Source organism: Scyliorhinus torazame, chromosome 12 (genome assembly GCF_047496885.1).
Source record: "Scyliorhinus torazame isolate Kashiwa2021f chromosome 12, sScyTor2.1, whole genome shotgun sequence".
Classification (NCBI taxonomy): Eukaryota; Metazoa; Chordata; class Chondrichthyes; order Carcharhiniformes; family Scyliorhinidae; genus Scyliorhinus; species Scyliorhinus torazame.
In genome coordinates this window covers 160,253,399-160,270,381 of record NC_092718.1, presented here as the reverse complement: position 1 = coordinate 160,270,381, position 16,983 = coordinate 160,253,399, and the positions used below count along the sequence as shown (strand labels likewise).

Here is a 16,983-nt window from a genome sequence, read left to right as displayed (position 1 = left end):
CCTTTTCACACTCACACTGACCGGTAACAGCAGGAAGTAGCTGACCAGGATTTCAGTCAGAAAACTGTTGCATTTCTACAGGACCTCTCACCACCTCAGAATCTCTCAAAGCGCTTTACAATCAACAAAATATTTCTTGAAGTGTGGTCACTGTCGTAACGTGGGAACCACAGCAGCCAATTTAGGGTAAATAAGCTCTCACAACCAACAATGAGGCAACGGTCAGAGAATGTTTCAGAGACGTTGGTTGAGGGATAGACATTGCGCTCAAACCTTTCAAAAATCAGACTATGTTGCAGCTATGCCTTTTGCACTGAGACACCAACTAAATATACATATCATTAGAAAACAGATTTTACACAACCAGACGGGAACATCTGTTATGTATTGTAACCAATGCCTCTCTGTGTAGTGTGTCACATGATTACACGGTGGCATCCTCAGAGGCACTTGGGAAATATTCCCCCTCTTCCATCTTAGACTGTGAGCAAGCAACCCCTCTGTAAATAAACTCTGACAACTGGTTAAGTATCCTATGGTGTGGAAACCTGATTATCCTTTGTTTATACTGTGATAAAACCCCCGGAAACATAACAGTAAATAAAAAGAAAGCCGGTGGCAAGGATGTGAAATAGTCAGGAAAAGACAACAGCCAGAGCTGGGCTTTGAGGCGAAGATCGATTTTCGGGAGAGCACTCCACCATCCACAAATGTGCGGTAAAACTGGCCATTGGGAACCGTGTTTTAGCCTTGCTAAGCGTGCATGTTCATTTTAGACATGATAGGAAGCACTCAGGATGGTTCAGAACTTTTTTCTTTGCGGCCCGGGAGCACTAGGAGAGTCCGAGGTGGGAAAGGAGGACATTTTTTTTCAGCCAGAGTGTCGAGTGTTGTGCCAGTCGATTTGCACAATCGTTGGACTCAGAGAAAAATAAAACCTCTCAGAAAAGGGTACACCAGGAAATAAGGAGGTAGGCGAAAAAAAAAAAAAAGTTATTTATCGAGCCGGGGGAGTTTTTCCAGCTGCACACCTTCGCACGTTGCAGGCTGCAGCATCGGATCCTCGAACTCGGAGAGAAAGAGGCCTGCCTTTGGGAAAAGCAACTGTTCGAAAAGTAAAATGCTGACCAAAATTAAGCAGAATTACAGCTGAAATGTTCTGTTTTTAGAACAGACTGGTGTTCGTGAAAAAAAAATTATTAAAGCCACAGTCCAATCAAGAATTCTTTTTTCAAAGAAACAATACAAATTTAATTGGAAGAAAAATAAATTAGAGGGTTAGAAAAGTTAAAAGAAGTAAGACAACTTACAAACAAGTAACTGCGATCACGGGAAAAGGTGGCGCTAGAGAACCATTCAATGCGCGTGCAGAACCATGGAGATCCCAATACCACCCTGCTGCAAACAGGGTACCGGATGAAATTAAAGTGCAATTTTCTTCAGTGTAATAAGACAAAAAAAGCTTCATCCTGTTACAAAGTCTTGTCCATCCATTAAAACCATCTGATATTACCGTGAGAATTTACATGGAAGAGGTGGTTCCAGAGAAGGGTTATATTTCGCTGCAAGTTGAAGTAAATGGTCAATCTGAAAAATTGCCATGACATGTGGTAAAAGGAAATTTTCCTGCACTTGTCGGAAGAGAATGGTTGAACAAAATCAACCTGTCAACTAACTGGTTGATGGAAAGAACACAGTGCAGAAAAATTTTAGAAAAGTGCAAGAAGACATTTGAAAACACTTTAGGGGAAATGACCGGTGCCAAGGCAGACAAAACTTGATAGCATCCCTAAATGCTTAAAGGCAAGAACTGTGCCAGATGGTATCAAACCAAAATTTGAAGTGGAACTTGGAAAGTGATCAAACATGGAGTGGTCGAGAATGAGCGATTGTCCCAGTTATCAAGCCAGATGGCTCAGTGAGAATCTGTGGTGATTTTGAAATGACAATAAACTCAGAGCGTGTGCTGACCAGTATCCCTTACCATTAATAGTGGACCTATTTGCTGGACTGACGGGTGAACAATAGTTCAGTAAGATAGATCTGTCCCAAGTGTACCTCCAGATGAAGGTTGTAGCTGATTCGCAACCTGTTCTAACCATTGTAACACACAAAGGACTGTTCAGGTACAAACGGCTACCATTTGGAATAACGTCTGCACCGGCCCTATTCCAAAAGTCCATGGATCAAATCCTGAGTGGCCTCAATGGTGTCCAATGTTATTTGGACAATATCTTAATCACTGGCAGGATCGAACAGGAGAACCTAAATAATTTCGAAGACACCTTGGAGCATCTTGAAAATCACAATCTTGGTGTCAAGAAAGAAATGTGAATTTTTCCGATTACCAATAAGGCTATCTTGACCATTGATAAGAATGGGCTCCAGAAGGATCCGAAGAAGAGGACTGTGATTTTAGATATGCCACGACCGCAGAATATATCGCAACTGAGATCTTTTTTGGGACTCACCAATTACCATGGGAAATTTATATGGGACTCTCTACCATATTAAAACCACTCCATACATTATTATGTGTGAATCAACAATGGACTTGGACAAAAGACTGTGAAGAGGGATATACTGAAGTCATAAATGTGCTGAAGAAATCGGAAGCCTTTGGTCATTTGAATCCGAAGCTGAAAATACAACTTGCATGTGACGCACCTTCCTATGGGGCGGGTACAATTTGTATTTCATATAATGCCAAATGGAGACGAAAGACCAAGAGCTTTCACTTCGAGAACTTTGACAAGCGCTGAACAGAATTATGCTCGATTAGAAAAAGAAGCCTTGAGTATAATATTTGAAGTCAAACGATTCCATCATTACTTCTAGGGAAGACATTTTCTCTTGTTAACAGACCACAGGCCTTTGACAAGGATTTTCAGTACATACAAAGGATTACCATCTCTAGCTGCAAGTTGTTTGCAGAGATTGTCCCTCATCTTATCAGCGCACAATCACGAGATTAAATACAGATGATTGGAGCAACATGCGAACGTTGATGCTCTATCACGTTTCCCAATTTGGCACAAAGCGGAATCGCAAGTGAATTATGTAAACTATGTCTACTTTTCCCAAGTGGATGGTGTACCTAAACTGGGGGTTGGTTCAGCTTAGTTGGCTGGACAGCTGGTTTGTGATGCAGAGCAAGGCCAGCAGCGCGGGTTCAATTTCCATACCAGCTGAGGTTGTTCATGAAGGCTTCACCTTCTCAACCTTGCCCCTCACCTGAGGTGTGGTGATCCTCAGATTAAATTACTACCAGTCAGCTCTCCCTCTCTAAGGGGAAAGCAGCCTATGGTCATCTGGGATTATGGTGACTTTATATTTACTTTTAGTGGACCTATTACTGCATCTCGTGTGCAAAGACATATGAGGTCCTATCCGGTGATGGGGAAGCTCATGGACATGATCCTGAAAGGTATACCATTTGAAAGATATCGCAGACATCTTCAACCTCTCATTACAACAATCTGAGGTCCATATCTGCTTCAAGAAGACGACCATCAACCCTGTACCAAAGAAAAGGCAAGCAGCGTGCCTTAATGACTATCGTCCAGTGGCTCTGACATCCATCATTATGAAGTGCTTTGAAAGGTTAGTCATGGCACGAATCAACTCCAGCCTCCCGGATTGCCTTGATCCACTACAGTTCGCCTACCGCTGCAACAGGTCCACAGCAGACGCCATCTCCATGGCTCTGCACTCTACCCTGGAACACCTAGATAACAAAGACACCTATGTCAGGCTCCTATTTATCGACTACAGCTCAGCCTTCAACTCCGTCATTCCTACGAAACTCATCTCCAAACTCCGTGGCCTTGGCCTCGACTCCTCCCTCTGCGACTGGATCCTGAACTTTCTAACCCACAGGCCACAATCAGTAAGGATAGGCAACAACACTTCCATGATCATTGTCAACACCGGTTCCCCACAAGGCTGTGTCCTCAGCCCCCTACTATACTCCTTATACACTTATGACTGTGTGGCCAAATTCCCCTCCAACTCGATTTTCAAATTTGCTGATGACACCACCGTAGTGGGTCGGATTTCAAACAATGACGAGACAGAGTACAGGAATGAGATAGAGAATCTGGTGAACTGGTGCGACGACAATAATCTCTCCCTCAATGTCAACAAAACGAAGGAGATTGTCATCAACTTCAGGAAGCGTAGTGGACAACATGCCCCTGTCCACATCAATGGGAACGAAGTAGAAAGGGTCGAGAGCTTCAAGTTTTTAGGTGTACAGATCACCAACAACCTATCCTGGTCCCCCCATGCCGACACTATAGTTAAGAAAGCCCAGCAACGGACCTCCGGTGGCGGCAATGAAGGAGTAAGTCGCACATTTGGTGTCTCCCGCTCGGGTCGGACTTTTGGACCTTCCCCCGATTTTCGACCGGACTTGATTTGAAAAATCGATGACAGAGGCAATTGTGAACTGAATTCCCACATCGGTGCATGGAGAGGCGGACTAGGAGTGCTCGCAAAGGCAGAAACAGAAGAACAGAGAAGGCTTGGGCTGAAGCTGCAACGGGAGATAGCATGGCGGATGACCGGACCTCTGGCTTGTCGCCCCAGCGGTCAACGGAGCAGCTGATGCAAGTTATCCAGGAGGGCTTCGCCAAACAGAAGCAGGACTGCTTGGACTCAATTAAAGAGGAAATTTCGCGGCTGGAACTTAGATTGGATGCCCAAGATCGGGTGATCCAGAAAGTAGAGAAGGCGCTGACTGACCAGGAGGAACATACCTGTGGAATCTCACCACCATTGCCCTCGGGGGTCTCCCATTCACGGCTTGCTCGCGAGCGCTCTGTGAGCCCTGTCCACCTCCAAGTGTTGGGGGAATGCGGTGGAGTTGGAGGTGGGGATGCTGAGAGACCAGCAGAAAAGGCTCCTGGAGAAGGTGGAGGACCTAGAGAATAGGCCGCTGGCAGAGCTAGAGAATCGTTGGGCTCCCGGAGGGATCCGAAGGAGCGGACGCTGGGGCATACACAACGGCCATGTTCGAGAAGCTGCTGGGGGATGGGGCATTCGCCCGACCCTTGGAGGTGGACAGGGCTCACAGAGCGCTCGCGAGGAAGCCGTGAATGGAAGACCCCCGAGGGCAATGGTGGTGAGATTCCACAGGTATTTAGATAAGGAGCACGTTTTACAGTGGGCCAAGCAGACACGGAGTGCAAATGGGACAACAGTATCCTGCGGATCTATCAAAACCTGAGTGCGGAGGTGGCCAGGAGAAGAGCGGGGTTTAACCAGATCAGGTCGACCCTTTTCAAGAAAAAGGTGAAGTTCGGGCTGTTGTATCCGGCCTGCCTCTGGGTCACATACGAGGAGCAACATTTCTATTTCGAGTCGTCCTGAGGAAGCGCTGGACTTCGTGAAAAGGAACAGACTGGTGTCGGACTGAGAACTTTGCTGCAACATTTATGTTTAAAAATGTTTCTTGTTTCTCGTTTTGCGGACGTTATTTGTAATGCCTTCTATATTGATCTGGGCCAGTTGCAGAGCTGAGTAAGGTAAAGTTTGCATTTGCACAGTTGAGGGGTGGAGGTGTGTTTGTTCAGATGCTGGATCTTTTGCTTGATCTTTTCTTTGTTCAACTGGGTTTTTTTTTCTCTGTCGGGCAATTGTGCTGGGATTGTTTTCATTTGAATATGCATGTATGAGCGGGGGGGGGAGGAACAATAGGTGGGACAATGTCTGGCGCCAGGGGCGAGGGCCACCAAGCTAGCTGGGCGGGCTAGTTTACTGACGTGTAGTGGGGGGTGAGCAGATGTTAGGCTTATCAAAGGGGTTGATTTATTTTGTGCTGTTACTGGGGGGGAGGGGGGGGAAGATGTTCTGCTGACGAGGGAGGGACTTTTGCTCGTATTAAGTTGATATTTTCTCTACACCTTACTATAACTGTAAGATTATATTCTGCAATCTCTCCTTCCTTGTCTAGGTAGGTTATGCATTGTTTCTACAGCATGCAAGAAACAATAATTTTCACTGTATCCTAATACATATGACAATAATAAATCAAATCAAAATCAAAGACAATAATAAATCAAATCAAAATCAAATCACTGGATAAACTGAGGAGGAATCTGGAATTCATCCCGTAACGAACAAGGGAACTCAAATTAATGGTACAAAACGCAGTACTCATATGGGGGATCCAAGTCATCATTTCTCCATGCCTACGGAGTCGTATACTGGATCAACGCCACGAAGGACATCAGGAGTTGTAAGTATGAAAGAGCTCGTAAGAAGTTATTTCTGTTGGTCGGGACTAGACTCATAGATTGAAGAAAGGGTAGGTCAATGTCAGTCTTGTGCTAGGATACAAAATACTCCACCTCTTCAACCACTTCATCCTTGGGATTGGCCAAAGCAACCATGGCAAAGAGTACATATCGATTTTGCGGGATGAATTGAAGGATGTATTTTTCTTGTCCTAGTGGATGCACATTCTATATGGCCTGAAATAATTATAATAAAATCGACAACTACGAAAAAGACAATCGATCGGGGGCTTTGCGTCTGTGAGTCCTTCAAGCCATCATTTTTTTTCTTTTTTTCTTTTTTTAAATAAATTTAGAATACCCAATTCATATTTTTCCAATTAAGGGGCAATTTAGCGTGGCCAATCCACCTAGCTTCACATCTTTTGGGTTGTGGGGGTGAAACCCACGCAAACACGGGGAGAATGTGCAAATTCCACATGGACAGTGACCCAGAGCCGGGATCGAACCTGGGACCTTGGCGCCGTGAGGCCGCAGTGCTAACTCACTGCGCCACCGTGCTGCCCAAGCCATCTTTAAATATCGTGGAGACCCATAACAAGGGCAAGCTGCAGCCTGTCCGTCCCACCAAATGCTTTCAGGACAGAGCCCTACTGTGGCTTCAATGCTGAAAGTCAATTTCATTCTAGCTTCACAACTAAAGGCTATTGCAAATGACGAATTAGCCTTTTTAGTTATGTGAGCACTTCACAGCTGCTGGGTGTGTTTGCTGCTTGCTCCTGCTGGTGGCTGCAGATGTCTGGAGGCCACTGTTGCTGTTCCCTTCCTTTCCTGTAGCCTTTTTTCTAAGATACCTGGGTCCTGGAACACTGGGTTCAGGGGACGTATGAGTCCAGAAGGCAATCCGATTTGAAGCAAGAGGATGCTGCGGGACCTGGGGCATGACATTGATCCAAATAGGCCACCTGAAAACGCCTATTTCTTATATGGTGCTAACCAATCACGAGAGAGAGTTTGGAGCAGACACTAATCAAATCCTCACTTCAGGAAGAGAATTTGCAGAGTCGGTATCTGAAAGGTCAACGTCTTGACACTCAAGTTTTGGAAATCCTTCAACCTATGATTACGGCTGAGTTAAATTCAGATTCTACAGTGTAGCCATCTGGGATGGCCACCTCCCGATTACAAAATGGACACTTGCAAAGACTGCAGGGAAAATTGGACAATGCTAAGAAACAAGCAGGTGCAAGCTCTGTCTGTTGATTAGAACCTTAAACGCTCAGACAGGACAGAAAATACCAAACGATTTACATACTAATGAGCCATCTCCGGGGACAAAAGGGAAACATTTAGATACACAATGTTAGGACAGACTCCCCGGCGCCAGACAGCTAAGACAAGCTAAGACAAAGCTGACTGACAGTCACGAGTGCACGCCCAGCGATCAGGGAACCACCCCTCTATTGGAGGAAAATCGATACCGATGATTGGGAAAGACCCAATTAGTTGAGGCCAAGTTCAAGGCCCGCCCAAAAGAGCGCGAAGCCCTTTGCAGTATAAGAGGTATCACCCAAGGGAGAATCTTCCTCCTTTGGCTTTGGCTCTCACCGAAGAGAGAGACCAGCCTAGCAGCTACAGCAGACCAAGTAAGTTCCAAGTCAACACACGCTACGAGATAGACGTTCCTAGTTGCTACCCTGTAAACAGCTCAACCCAGCAGCCTCAGAACCGAGCAACGGCCATTGTTCCTCTGACTGAGTGGGCATCCGAAGCCAAGTATAGGCTTTAGTAATAGTAGTAGTTTAGTTTGTAGAGTTTATGCACGAGTAGATCTGACTGTGTATATATAAATGAGCATTGCTTTTGAACTTACTAACTGGTGTATCGAGTCATTGATCAGTATTCGGTTCTGAACCTTGTGGCGGTGTCAAAAGATACCTGTCGACTCTTGAGCAAACCTGATTAAATAGAGCCAAATTAAGAACCAACCAAAAGTTAGCAACAACAGCAGTTGAACCAACAGCATCTGTAGAAGCTGAAGAAGACCCAACTTTATGGGATGATGGGCCTGAGCTCAGTGTGGAACAGACTACCGAGAGCGTGAAAACAAAGACTATTGAACGACGAATTCTGCCCAAGCGGTACCAATGTCCACCTAAAAGACTTGTACTGATGTATATAATATGCAATTGTATAATAATAATATCTGGTTAAGTCATTACTGTTTGCCATGAGTGGAAGTTTAAGATAATATATGTTAATATTTGTTGTCGCACTACAGGAGTAAAGGGGGGAGGATGTTGTGTTTGGTAACCTCTGTGTAGTGTGTCACATGATTCTGTGGTGACACCATCAGATGCACTCGGGAGATTTTCTCGTCTTCCGTCCTAGACTGTGAGCAAGCAAACCCTCTGTAAGTAAACTCTGACAACTGGTTAAATAACCTATGGTGTGGCCATCTTGCTATCCTTTGTTTATACTCTGAGTAAAAGTAAAACCCTTGAAAACATAACAGTTTCATATGCAGGAGATGTGATCCTTAGAGGGACAGGCTGTGTTTCACATGAGTGATCCTTAAATGGACAAGCTATGTCTCACATGTAGCAAGTGATCCATAAAGGGACAGACCATGTCTCACTTGCCACAAGGAACCCTTAAAGAGCCAGGCCATGTTTCACATGCAGGAAGAGTTATCTTAAAGGGATCAACATACATCAATATGCAAGGGATCCACATACCTTGCACTGTAAATACATTATTTCAAATTGTCCTTTGCCATCAGTTGAAATAATCTGCATGACATATGGGCTTCCAAAACACTTCTCATCGACTTTCTCTATTGCTCTGATTTTGGACAGTGGAATGAATTCACTTTTCTGTGAAACAGAATAAACAATTAGTCTTCAGATCCAGTCACCTTGTTTGAGCTGAGACTGAGGTTTTCTCAATCTAATTAGAAAAGCCAACAGAGTGTGTGTAGGGTCAGCTGGAGTGTGTGGGGCAGCGGTGGGGGATGGGGCAGCGGTGGGGGATGGGGCAGTGGTGGGGGATGGGGCGGTGGTGGGGGATGGGGCGGTGGTGGGGGATGAGACAGTGGTGGGGGATAGGACAGCGATGGGGAATGGGGCAGTGTTGGGGGATGGGGCAGTGGTGGGGAATGGGGCGGTGGGGGATGGGGCAGTGGTGGGGAATGGGGCGGTGGTGGGGAATGGGGCAGTGGTGGGGGATAGGACAGCGATGGGGAATGGGGCGGTGGGGGATGGGGCAGTGGTGGGGGATGGGGCAGTGGTGGGGGATGGGGCGGTGGTGGGGAATGGGGCAGTGGTGCAGAATGGGGCAGCGATGGGGAATGGGGCAACGGAGGGGGATGGGGCAGTGGTGGGGGATGAGGCAGTGGTGGGGGATGAGGCAGTGGTGGGGGATGGGGCGGTGGTGGGGGATGAGACAGTGGTGGGGGATAGGACAGCGATGGGGAATGGGGCAGTGTTGGGGGATGGGGCAGTGGTGGGGAATGGGGCGGTGGGGGATGGGGCAGTGGTGGGGAATGGGGCGGTGGTGGGGAATGGGGCAGTGGTGGGGGATAGGACAGCGATGGGGAATGGGGCGGTGGGGGATGGGGCAGTGGTGGGGGATGGGGCAGTGGTGGGGGATGGGGCGGTGGTGGGGAATGGGGCAGTGGTGCAGAATGGGGCAGCGATGGGGAATGGGGCAACGGAGGGGGATGGGGCAGTGGTGGGGGATGGTGCAGTGGTGGGGGATGGTGCAGTGGTGGGGAATGGGGTGGTGGGGGATGAGACAGCGGTGGGGGATGGGGCAGTGGTGGGGAATGAGGCAGTGGTGGGGGATGAGGCAGTGGTGGGGAATGAGGCAGAGGTGGGGAATGGGCAGTAGTGGGGGATGGGGCAGCGGTGAGGAATGGGGCAGCGGTGGGGAATGGGGCAGAGGTGGGGGATGAGGCAGTGGTGGGGGATGAGGCAGTGGTGGGGAATGAGGCAGAGGTGGGGGATGAGACAGTGGTGGGGGATGAGGCAGTGGTGGGGAATGAGGCAGAGGTGGGGGATGGGGCAGTGGTGGGGGATGGGGCAGTGGTGGGGAATGAGGCAGTGGTGGGGAACGGGGCAGTGGTGGGGGTTGGGGCAGTGGTGGGGAATGAGGCAGAGGTGGGGGATGGGGCAGTGGTGGCGGATGAGGCAGTGGTGGGGAATGAGGCAGAGGTGGGGAATGAGGCAGTGGTGGGGGATGGGGCAGTGGTGGCGGATGAGGCAGTGGTGGGGAATGAGGCAGAGGTGGGGGATGGGGCAGTGGTGGGGGATGAGGCAGTGGTGGGGAATGAGGCAGAGGTGGGGAATGAGGCAGAGGTGGGGAACGGGGCAGTGGTGGGGGTTGGGGCAGTGGTGGGGAACGGGGCAGTGGTGGGGAATGAGGCAGAGGTGGGGGATGGGGCAGTGGTGGGGGATGAGGCAGTGGTGGGGAATGAGGCAGAGGTGGGGAATGAGGCAGAGGTGGGGGATGGGGCAGTGGTGGGGGATGGGGCAGTGGTGGGGGATGAGGCAGTGGTGGGGGATGAGGCAGAGGTGGGAGATGGGGCAGTGGTGGGGAATCAGGCAGTGGTGGGAAATGAGGCAGAGGTGGGGGATGAGGCAGTGGTGGGGGATGAGGCAGAGGTGGGGGATGGGGCAGTGGTGGGGGATGGGGCAGTGGTGGGGGATGAGGCAGAGGTGGGGGATGGGGCAGTGGTGGGGAATGAGGCAGAGGTGGGGGATGAGGCAGTGGTGGGGGATAGGGCAGTGGTGGGGGATGAGGCAGTGGTGGGGGATGAGGCAGAGGTGGGGGATGGGGCAGTGGTGGGGAATCAGGCAGTGGTGGGAAATGAGGCAGAGGTGGGGGATGAGGCAGTGGTGGGGGAAGAGGCAGAGGTGGGGGATGGGGCAGTGGTGGGGGATGGGGCAGTGGTGGGGGATGAGGCAGAGGTGGGGGATGGGGCAGTGGTGGGGAATGAGGCAGAGGTGGGGGATGGGGCAGTGGTGGGGGATGAGGCAGAGGTGGGGGATGGGGCAGAGGTGGGGGATGGGGCAGAGGTGGGGGGATGGGGCAGAGGTGGGGGGATGGGGCAGAGGTGGGGGAATGGGGCAGAGGTGGGGGATGAGGCAGAGGTGGGGTTTGGGGCAGTGGTGGGGAATGAGGCAGAGGTGGGGGATGGGGCAGTGGTGGGGAATGAGGCAGAGGTGGGGGATGGGGCAGTGGTGGGGGATGAGGCAGTGGTGGGGGAATGGGGCAGAGGTGGGGAATGGGGCAATGGTGGGGGATGAGGCAGTGGTGGGGGATGGGGCAGAGGAAGGGGATGAGGCAGTGGTCGGGGATGAGGCAGTGGTCGGGGATGAGGCAGAGGTGGGGGATGGGGCAGTGGTGGGGGATGAGGCAGAGGTGGGGGATGGGTCAGTGGTGGGGGATGGGGCAGTGGTGGGGAATGAGGCAGTGGTGGGGGATGGGGCAGTGGTGGGGGATGGGGCAGTGGTGGGGAATGAGGCAGTGGTGGGGGATGGGGCAGTGGTGGGGGATGGGGCAGTGGTGGGGGATGAGGCAGAGGTGGGGGATGGGGCAGTGGTGGGGAATGAGGCAGTGGTGGGGGATGGGGCAGTGGTGGGGGATGGGGCAGTGGTGGGGAATGAGGCAGTGGTGGGGGATGGGGCAGTGGTGGCGGATGAGGCAGAGGTGGGGGATGGGGCAGTGGTGGGGGATGGGGCAGTGGTGGGGGATGGGGCAGAGGTGGGGTTGGGCAGTGGTGGGGGATGATGCAGTGGTGGGGGATGAGGCAGAGGTGGGGGATGGGGCAGAGGTGGGGGATGAGGCAGAGGTGGGGGATGGGGCAGAGGTGGGGTTGGGCAGTGGTGGGGGATGATGCAGTGGTGGGGGATGAGGCAGAGGTGGGGGATGGGGCAGAGGTGGGGGATGAGGCAGAGGTGGGGGATGGGGCAGTGGTGGGGGATGAGGCAGAGGTGGGGGATGGGGCAGAGGTGGGGGATGGGGCAGAGGTGGGGGATGGGGCAGTGGTGGGGGGTTGGGCAGTGGTGGGGGATGAGGCAGAGGTGGGGGATGGGGCAGTGGTGGGGGATGAGGCAGAGGTGGGGGATGGGGCAGAGGTGGGGGATGGGGCAGTGGTGGGGGGTGGGGCAGTGGTGGGGAATGAGGCAGAGGTGGGGAATGAGGCAGAGGTGGGGGATGGGGCAGTGGTGGGGAATGAGGCAGAGGTGGGGGATGGGGCAGAGGTGGGGTATGAGGCAGAGGTGGGGGATGGGGCAGTGGTGGGGGATGAGGCAGTGGTGGGGGATGGGGCAGTGGTGGCGGATGAGGCAGAGGTGGGGGATGGGGCAGTGGTGGGGGATGGGGCAGTGGTGGGGGATGAGGCAGTGGTGGCGGATGAGGCAGCGGTGGCGGATGAGGCAGCGGTGGGGGATGGGGCAGTGGTGGGGGATGGGGCAGTGGTGGGGAATGAGGCAGAGGTGGGGGATGGGGCAGAGGTGGGGAATGAGGCAGCGGTGGGGAATGAGGCAGTGGTGGGGGATGGGGCAGAGGTGGGGGATGAGGCAGAGGTGGGGGATGGGGCAGTGGTGGGGGATGGGGCAGTGGTGGGGGATGAGGCAGTGGTTGCGGATGAGGCAGCGGTGGCGGATGAGGCAGCGGTGGGGGATGGGGCAGTGGTGGGGGATGGGGCAGTGGTGGGGAATGAGGCAGAGGTGGGGGATGGGGCAGAGGTGGGGAATGAGGCAGTGGTGGGGAATGAGGCAGTGGTGGGGGATGGGGCAGAGGTGGGGGATGAGGCAGAGGTGGGGTTTGGGGCAGTGGTGGGGAATGAGGCAGAGGTGGGGTTTGGGGCAGTGGTGGGGAATGAGGCAGAGGTGGGGGATGGGGCAGAGGTGGGGGATGGGGCAGTGGTGGGGAATGAGGCAGAGGTGGGGGAATGGGGCAATGGTGGGGGATGAGGCAGTGGTGGGGGATGAGGCAGTGGTGGCGGATGAGGCAGTGGTGGGGGATGAGGCAGTGGTGGGGGATGAGGCAGAGGTGGGGGATGGGGCAGTGGTGGGGAATGAGGCAGAGGTGGGGGAATGGGGCAATGGTGGGAGATGAGGCAGTGGTGGGGGATGAGGCAGTGGTGGCAGATGAGGCAGTGGTGGGGGATGAGGCAGTGGTGGGGGATGAGGCAGAGGTGGGGGATGGGGCAGAGGTGGGGGATGGGGCAATGGTGGGGAATGAGGCAGAGGTGGGGAATGGGGCAATGGTGGGGGATGAGGCAGTGGTGGGGGATGAGGCAGTGGTGGCGGATGAGGCAGTGGTGGGGGATGAGGCAGTGGTCGGGGATGAGGCAGAGGTGGGGGATGGGGCAGTGGTGGGGAATGAGGCAGAGGTGGGGGAATGGGGCAATGGTGGGGGATGAGGCAGTGGTGGGGGATGAGGCAGAGGTGGGGGATGGGGCAGTGGTGGGGAATGAGGCAGTGGTGGGGGATGGGGCAGTGGTGGGGAATGAGGCAGTGGTGGGGGATTAGACAGTGGTGGGGATGAGGCAGTGGTGGGGGATGAGGCAGTGGTGGGGGATGGCGCAGTGGTGGGGGATGAGGCAGAGGTGGGGGATGGGGCAGTGGTGGGGAATGAGGCAGTGGTGGGGGATGGGGCAGTGGTGGGGAATGAGGCAGTGGTGGGGGATGAGGCAGTGGTGGGGGATGAGGCAGAGGTGGGGGATGGGGCAGTGGTGGGGAATGAGGCAGAGGTGGGGGAATGGGGCAATGGTGGGGGATGAGGCAGAGGTGGGGGGATGGGGCAGAGGTGGGGGATGAGGCAGAGGTGGGGTTTGGGGCAGTGGTGGGGAATGAGGCAGAGTTGGGGGATGGGGCAGTGGTGGGGAATGAGGCAGAGGTGGGGGATGGGGCAGTGGTGGGGGATGAGGCAGTGGTGGGGGAATGGGGCAGAGGTGGGGGAATTGGGGCAATGGTGGGGGATGAGGCAGTGGTGGGGGATGAGGCAGTGGTGGGGGATGGGGCAGAGGAAGGGGATGAGGCAGTGGTGGGGGATGAGGCAGCGGTGGGGGGTGGGGCAGTGGTGGGGGATGGGGCAGTGGTGGGGGATGGGGCAGTGTTGGGGGGTTGGGCAGTGGTGGGGAATGAGGCAGAGGTGGGGGATGGGTCAGTGGTGGGGGATGGGGCAGTGGTGGGGGATGAGGCAGTGGTGGGGGATGGGGCAGTGGTGGGGGGTTGGGCAGTGGTGGGGGGTTGGGCAGTGGTGGGGAATGAGGCAGAGGTGGGGGATGGGGCAGTGGTGGGGGATGAGGCAGTGGTGGGGGTTTGGGCAGTGGTGGGAAATGAGGCAGAGGTGGGGGATGAGGCAGTGGTGGGGAATGAGGCAGAGGTGGGGGATGGGGCAGAGGTGGGGGGTTGGGCAGTGGTGGGGAATGAGGCAGTGGTGGGGGATGGGGCAGTGGTGGGGGATGGGGTAGTGGTGGGGGATGGGGCAGTGGTGGGGGATGAGGCAGTGGTGGGGGATGAGGCAGTGGTGGCGGATGAGGCAGTGGTGGGGGATGGGGCAGTGGTGGGGGATGGGGCAGTGGTGGGGGATGGGGCAGTGGTGGGGGATGAGGCAGAGGTGGGGGATGGGGCAGAGGTGGGGGGTTGGGCAGTGGTGGGGAATGAGGCAGAGGTGGGGGATGGGTCAGTGGTGGGGGATGAGGCAGTGGTGGGAAATGAGGCAGAGGTGGGGGATGAGGCAGTGGTGGGGATGAGGCAGTGGTGGGGGATGAGGCAGCGGTGGGGGATGGGGCAGTGGTGGGGGATGGGGCAGTGGTGGGGGATGGGGCAGTGGTGGGGGATGGGGCAGTGGTGGGGGATGGGGCAGTGGTGGGGGATGGGGCAGTGGTGGGGGATGGGGCAGTGGTGGGGGATGAGGCAGTGGTGGGGATGGGGCAGTGGTGGGGAATGAGGCAGTGGTGGGGGATGAGGCAGTGGTGGGGGATGAGGCAGTGGTGGGGGATGGGGCAGTGGTGGGGGATGAGGCAGTGGTGGGGGATGAGGCAGCGGTGGGGGATGGGGCAGCGGTGGGGGATGGGGCAGTGGTGGGGGATGGGGCAGTGGTGGGGAATGAGGCAGAGGTGGGGGATGGGGCAGAGGTGGGGAATGAGGCAGTGGTGGGGAATGAGGCAGTGGTGGGGGATGGGGCAGAGGTGGGGGATGAGGCAGAGGTGGGGGATGGGGCAGTGGTGGGGGATGGGGCAGTGGTGGGGGATGAGGCAGTGGTTGCGGATGAGGCAGCGGTGGCGGATGAGGCAGCGGTGGGGGATGGGGCAGTGGTGGGGGATGGGGCAGTGGTGGGGAATGAGGCAGAGGTGGGGGATGGGGCAGAGGTGGGGAATGAGGCAGTGGTGGGGAATGAGGCAGTGGTGGGGGATGGGGCAGAGGTGGGGGATGAGGCAGAGGTGGGGTTTGGGGCAGTGGTGGGGAATGAGGCAGAGGTGGGGTTTGGGGCAGTGGTGGGGAATGAGGCAGAGGTGGGGGATGGGGCAGAGGTGGGGGATGGGGCAGTGGTGGGGAATGAGGCAGAGGTGGGGGAATGGGGCAATGGTGGGGGATGAGGCAGTGGTGGGGGATGAGGCAGTGGTGGGGGATGAGGCAGTGGTGGCGGATGAGGCAGTGGTGGGGGATGAGGCAGTGGTGGGGGATGAGGCAGAGGTGGGGGATGGGGCAGTGGTGGGGAATGAGGCAGAGGTGGGGGAATGGGGCAATGGTGGGAGATGAGGCAGTGGTGGGGGATGAGGCAGTGGTGGCAGATGAGGCAGTGGTGGGGGATGAGGCAGTGGTGGGGGATGAGGCAGAGGTGGGGGATGGGGCAGAGGTGGGGGATGGGGCAATGGTGGGGAATGAGGCAGAGGTGGGGAATGGGGCAATGGTGGGGGATGAGGCAGTGGTGGGGGATGAGGCAGTGGTGGCGGATGAGGCAGTGGTGGGGGATGAGGCAGTGGTCGGGGATGAGGCAGAGGTGGGGGATGGGGCAGTGGTGGGGAATGAGGCAGAGGTGGGGGAATGGGGCAATGGTGGGGGATGAGGCAGTGGTGGGGGATGAGGCAGAGGTGGGGGATGGGGCAGTGGTGGGGAATGAGGCAGTGGTGGGGGATGGGGCAGTGGTGGGGAATGAGGCAGTGGTGGGGGATTAGACAGTGGTGGGGATGAGGCAGTGGTGGGGGATGAGGCAGTGGTGGGGGATGGCGCAGTGGTGGGGGATGAGGCAGAGGTGGGGGATGGGGCAGTGGTGGGGAATGAGGCAGTGGTGGGGGATGGGGCAGTGGTGGGGAATGAGGCAGTGGTGGGGGATGAGGCAGTGGTGGGGGATGAGGCAGAGGTGGGGGATGGGGCAGTGGTGGGGAATGAGGCAGAGGTGGGGGAATGGGGCAATGGTGGGGGATGAGGCAGAGGTGGGGGGATGGGGCAGAGGTGGGGGATGAGGCAGAGGTGGGGTTTGGGGCAGTGGTGGGGAATGAGGCAGAGTTGGGGGATGGGGCAGTGGTGGGGAATGAGGCAGAGGTGGGGGATGGGGCAGTGGTGGGGGATGAGGCAGTGGTGGGGGAATGGGGCAGAGGTGGGGGAATTGGGGCAATGGTGGGGGATGAGGCAGTGGTGGGGGATGAGGCAGTGGTGGGGGATGGGGCAGAGGAAGGGGATGAGGCAGTGGTGGGGGATGAGGCAGCGGTGGGGGGTGGGGCAGTGGT

At 55.2% G+C, this 16,983-nt stretch overlaps 1 protein-coding gene across 1 annotated transcript in view; it reads right to left on the bottom strand.

The window, feature by feature from the left end:
* The window catches only part of rasa4 (RAS p21 protein activator 4), a 397,794-nt gene that overhangs the window by 13,074 nt on the left and 367,737 nt on the right, over positions 1-16,983 (bottom strand). The window contains exon 17 of the mRNA XM_072469264.1: positions 8,978-9,115. Coding sequence (XP_072325365.1) covers positions 8,978-9,115 — 138 coding nt within the window. The remainder of the gene's footprint in view (positions 1-8,977; positions 9,116-16,983) is intronic.